This window comes from Seriola dumerili, unplaced genomic scaffold (assembly GCF_002260705.1).
Source record: "Seriola dumerili isolate Sdu_G_001 unplaced genomic scaffold, Sdu_1.0 BDQW01000120.1, whole genome shotgun sequence".
Taxonomy (NCBI): domain Eukaryota; kingdom Metazoa; phylum Chordata; class Actinopteri; order Carangiformes; family Carangidae; genus Seriola; species Seriola dumerili.
The window spans coordinates 185,765-191,784 of NW_019174375.1; the positions used below are offsets into that span (position 1 = coordinate 185,765).

At 41.3% G+C, this 6,020-nt stretch overlaps 1 protein-coding gene across 2 annotated transcripts in view; it reads left to right on the forward strand.

The window, feature by feature from the left end:
* The first annotated feature begins 3,654 nt into the window (after positions 1–3,654).
* Positions 3,655–6,020, forward strand: part of LOC111223905 (acylphosphatase-2-like) — a 6,966-nt gene continuing 4,600 nt past the window's right edge. For both annotated transcript variants that reach the window (XM_022748203.1, XM_022748204.1), the window contains exons 1-3: positions 3,655–3,724; positions 4,078–4,094; positions 4,886–4,995. In XM_022748203.1, coding sequence (XP_022603924.1) covers positions 3,655–3,724; positions 4,078–4,094; positions 4,886–4,995 — 197 coding nt within the window. The remainder of the gene's footprint in view (positions 3,725–4,077; positions 4,095–4,885; positions 4,996–6,020) is intronic.

Below are 6,020 nucleotides of genomic sequence, written 5' to 3' on the forward strand. Positions count from 1 at the left end.
GTGTGTGTGTTGAGGCGTGCTGTATGTACTTGATGTTCCAGTACGTTCTGACCTCCTGGCTCCTGTTGGGATCAGCGTCCTTCAGGATTGAGGCTGACGAGTCGTTCTGTCGGTTGTTTTCTATGAATCTCTGAGTCTGAACCGTTGAACTGAATAAACCATTTACTCAGCTGCAACATCAGCGTGTGACACGTCTCATATCCAAATACATCGATTTATAAACAGTGTCTGTCGTTTCTATGGCAACACGTCTCAAAGACGTCAGATTTGGCGGTCGTTATTGTCAGAGACACACGCCGTCCTCCTGTAGAAAACGAGCCCACGGGTCGTCCGTTCAGCGGGTCATTATGACATCATAGCTAGGTTTTGTTGCTAGGCGACATCTAGTGGTCGTAGTGATGATGACAGGAGCGAAGGGAAAAGTGTCGGTGATGTAGTTTAAAGAGAGACAGAGCCCACGTCAGGAGGAGGTGGTGGATGGACGGATGAATGTGACAGGAGAGCGGTGTGTTCGATTCCCGTGTGAAACCAGCTGCTTATATTGTTTCTATTATCCATGACCGTTCGTTGTTGTTATTGTAACCATGACAACAAAGATCGTCTGATGTTGAGGAAGTATTTATTTTAACTCAAATCACGATCTTTTCCTGAATCTAACCAAGCCATGACCGTTATTATAGTAACCACGGCAATGTTCTTTACGCCGCTGTCAGTAGAGTCACGTGTTTATTACAGTAACCATGACAACCTGCCGCCTGTATGGGGCGCTATTTCAGGAGACATTCCTCTGGGTCGTATCAGAGGGATGAAAAAAAAAATCACCTGTGTTGTTGTTGGTTGTTTAATTTGTTGTGTATCAAAAACTTTCACTCACTGTATTTGCCTATAAACATAAAACTGACTAAAATTTGTACTTTAAGCTTTTCGAGAGTGGAGGAAAGTTCCTGTTACAGGAAGTGATTCTGATGTCATATACTATTTGTCATATTCAGTGAACATCTCATGAGCTTCTTGTTCTGTGTGCTGCAGAAAAAAAAGGTAAATGGGGATTAAACAAAACGTATCGGACCAACACTTCCGGCCAATCAGCAACAGGGGGCGCTCGTGCACAGGACAAGGGACTGTGGCTCCCCGACGGTGAAACCAGCCTTGTGTGGTGCTCTTCTTCTTCTTTCACTTCACCTTATTTAAAGGAGCTATATGTAAGTTTTGCTATTGCTACATAGCTAACTTTAGCATTAACAGCCTTTTATCAGTTTAGAAGAAACGTGAGATAGATAGATCGATAGATCGATAGATAGATTACTTTTTTAATCTCCGGAGGGAAATTAAAACATCATAGCAGCTGAGTTAAAAACAATAAAATACAGTAAAATACAATCACAGTCTATCACGTATTTTCTTCTACTGAAGTTAGCATGCTAACCAGCTAGCGCCAGTCCAGCTGTCACTTTCCGATACCGAGTCACTGTAGCATCCAGAAGTAGCTGCTCAGAGGATGTATTATAACTTCTTGTCTTGTAAACGCAACGATGGCTGAAGCTCCAGGCAAGACTAGTAAATAAACAGCTGCTAATGCTAACATTAGCTATGTAGCGATAGCAATTAGCTCCTTTAACAGATACTTCAAGGTTTCCTGCTGCACTGAAGCTTCGCTGATGTTCTTCACTTGTGAGTTTCTTTAAATCAAAGTGAGTAAATGTAAAAACACCAGTAGAAAAGAGACATTTGTCGTGTGCAGTGAGCTCACGTCAGTGCAGAGTGTTTGCAGGTTTCGTTCATGTTCGTGCAGCTTGATGCAAAAATCATGCGACACAGGGCTGCAGCGTGAGCATGAGCAACGTGTTGGATTTACAACCTCATCAGCTCCTGGTGTTTGTTTTCACACACACACACACACACACACACACACACACACACACACACACACACACTAATGTGAGTGTTTTTATCTGTGTGTGTGTGTGTGTGTGTGTGTGTTTGCTCATGCTCCAAATGGTTTGGAGTGGGAGGGAGGAGGGGGGGTAACGGTCTGTGTGTGTTTGCCCTAAATGTTGAATATGCTCTCTCCCTCTCTCTCTCCCTCTCTCTCTCTCTCTCTCATTACAGTGTGTTCTGCGGCTTAAAGAGCGACCTGACGGTCTAATCACTTCATATTTTCCTAGATGGTCTGGACACATAAACCTCGTACTGTACGTACAGTTTATCCACACACACACACACACACACACACACACACACATGCACCTGTGACTGAACCGGTTCCCCCAGAACACAAACTAAACCCGGTTCTGAACTTGACCCTGAAAACAAATCTGGACCCTTGGACAGCTGAGGACCGGAGGACACGTCTCCACTGTCCAGAGATTTCATTCAATTCAATTATTCGTTTTTCAAAATGTCCTCCTGTTGAAAAACTGTCTTTTAGAAAAACGTCCTCTTTCCAGAAAAATGTCCTCCAGTGGTCTCGTACTCACACACACACACACACACACACACACACAGTAATACACAGCAAATATGTGTGTGTGTGTGTGTGTGTGTGTGTGTGTGTGTGTGAGACAGCAGAGCTGCTGGATTCAGTGAGGTGTGACTGACCTCTAGTGGACAGTTCATAAACTGAACATGATCCAGACTTTTACCTGCTGTAAATATATGAATATATAAAATATTTTTACTTCGTTACTGATCTGAGGTCTCAGATCCAGCAGCTTCAATCTGCCCAATTATTGTCTGTGATTCTGAAACTTTAGACCATTATTTTTTTATTATCGATTAATTAAGTAAAATGAATTTATTGTTCAGTCACAGTAACTCAAGAAAGAAACGTGGGACACTCAAACACTACAGCATGTGCCACCTTCACGTCATGACCTGCCGCTTTGTGGCTTTCTGGACTCTGTGTTATTTCCTGTTTTATTTTGAAATTACTTTCCTCAAGTGTGTCTTGTCGTTTCCTTCCTGCCCCTGTGTGTTTCCTGCCTCCGTGATTACCTGCTCCGCCCTGATGTGTTGCACCTGTTGCATTAGACAGAGCACTCATCAATGTGGATTTTATAGAGTAAAAGAGATTTTCAAGCACGCAGGAGTTTTAATTTACATCCCTTATTCTCCCTGCTCACACACACACATACACACACACACCCACACACAGCTGATTCACTTTTTATACATTAATCACAATAAACCACAATAACCATTTTAGTTCAGTCTTGTTTTGCTGTATAGTTGATTTTACAGCTGCGACCAGTGATTTCTTTATGTTGATTCACCTGCAGAATATTTTCAGATTCTCATATTAATCAGCAGTTTTGTCCATAAAATGTCAAAAAACAGAATTCGCCACATGCTCAATGTGACGTCTTCAGAGACAAACAGCTTCAGTTACTGTGCGACCAAGAAAAGCAGCAAATCTTCACACCAAGAGAACACTAATGTCTGTGAATGTAAATGTAGTTTTAATGGACTACAAAGACCATCAGCACAGACTGGACGTTTAACTGGTGAGATTTTCCTTTAAAAAATCTGGAGGCAGAAGCGACCATGTTGGTTCAGAGTGGTGGAGAGAGAGAGAGAGAGAGAGAGACTCGTTCTTCACCCTCCTCCTCCTCCTCCTCCTCTGTTAAAGCCTCAGACTCTCTTCTTCCTCTCAGGATGTCTGCAGGTGAATCAGCAGGAGGTGAACTGGTGTCAGTGGACTTTGAGATCTTCGGTCACGTTCAGGGTCTGTATGTTTGTCTCCCCTCTCTTCTGCTCCTCCTCCTCCTCCTCCTCCTCCTCCTCCTCCTCCTCCGCTCTCTGCTGTAAACGGGTCGAGGCTGTAAACTGATCCGCTGCTTAATTTAGGAACGAGCTGCAGCAGCAGGAGCTCGCCGCTCTGTCACTTCCTGCAGCCTGAAGGCAGATTATTACAGATTCACCTGAACGTGTCGTCAGCTGTTTGTTTTAGTCAGTGGGAGTAAAGAAAAGCTAAAGACTGTTTTGATGTTTAATGACTCATTAAGGGATAAAAACAAAGTGTTGTTGTGAAGCTCTGCAGCTTTTCTCACCAATCTGTCTCTCTTGTTGTTTCGACAGGAGTCTGTTTCAGAATGGTAAGTTCCTGTTTGTTCTCATCTTCATCATCATCATCATCATCATTACCTCCAGAAAAATACACTTTACTTGGATGTTTTGGAAAGACGCCATTAACCTTTAAATGCAACCTGAGGCCTTCAGTGACCGAGGACTGTGTCTAACTCCGTCTGATTAATTCATTCCAATCAATGAAAGTCTCTGTTGTTCCTCAAATGACTTTTTCTTTAACGATGTTCTCGTGTCAAAATGTCAAATTATTTCATTATAAATGATAAAATGTTTGTTTTTCTATCGTGTTTCTCTAAAGTGAAGATTTTTATTGATGTGACACTAAGTCACAGCAGGTAATGTTTAATGTCTCTTAATATTAAGAGATCACAGTAACATGATGGATCATTGATCATCCAGATCACAAGTGTCACAGTAATAAAGTAATAAAGCATTTCACAAAAAATCTTAATCTATAAATAAAATGACAAAATGACAAAGTAATTCATTATTAATATCTAAAATATTAAGAGTCCAATCTTAATGAAATATTAATCCAATCATAAATTGTTCAAATTAAAGTAAGTACATTATTTTAAAATATATTAATGAATTTGTAAATAAATAATGAAATTTAAAATCTATTAAAAATACAGTTTAACAAAAGAGATAAATAACTAGATTCACAAATTGAATTTAAAATGTTTCTCCTCCTCAAAAGTAGTAAATATTAATAATAATGATTATAACGCTAATAACTTTCTTTAGCGCCTTTCGAGGTAGCGAAGGCTTCACTGTCAACCTCTCTCCCTCCCTCCAGTACACGGAGAAGGAGGGTCTGCGCCTCGGCCTGGTCGGCTGGGTGAAGAACACCTACAGTGGGACGGTGGTGGGACAAGTCCAGGGTCCTGCAGACATGGTGGAGGAGATGTGAGTACAGACTTTAACACTGCAACACAACACAACACACAACACAACACCACACAACACACAACACACCACAACACAATATGATACAATCAGAGAAACCATAGAGACCCTGCTCACCTGAATGTGTGACAGTTTTATTGGAGCAAATAAAACCCTGAATTAAAAGCTAGACGCTCTCACAGTCTGCCTCCCTGCTGCTTTATTTATTCACATATTAACTTGAAACTTGACCTGAGATGACCTCTGACGTTTGACGGTGTTGTTGTGTTGCTGTTTTTCCACCACTAGGTGGCAGCGTTCACCTTCACAACATCACAGTCTGTTTCCTCTCAGTCATGTGACGTCTCTGCAGGTTTCCCTCCCTGTTCTGAAACCTCTTCACTTTTAACGGTTTATTCTCTCATCAGGTGAAATGAGGTTAAAATCAGGGCAGTGACATATAGAAATAAATAAATATATTTTAGCTCCAACAAACATAAACAAGTACAAGCAAGTAGAAGTTACACAAGTCCATATTTACAATAATAATAATAATAATAATTTCCATGGTGGCTTGGTGGAAGATTTCTTTATGGTTCTTTATCATCACAATATTTTGTATTTCATGTCGTGACTGACATGTTATATAAAATATAATTAGCATCAGAAATGTATTTCCTTCTTTCTTATTCCCTCATTCGTCTGATGATCCTTTAGATTGATTCACGTCATCGTCTGTTTAACACTTGAGAGGAAAGATCTTTTATTCATAGATCTGATTAAATCTTAGTTCATCAACTGTTGTGTTGATGAAATGATAGTAACAAACACAACTCCACCCCCCCGACCCCCCCACCCTCCACCCCGCCCTCCACCCCTAATAACCAATAATCAATCATCAAACCGAAGCCTGTTTTGACATCCTCTCTGTCCGGCGGGGTGATGTCACCAGGGTGTGGATGTCTCGTTTAGATGACATCACTGCCTCCAGGGACCTGCTGCTCTTTTACCACACACACACACACACACACACACACACACACACA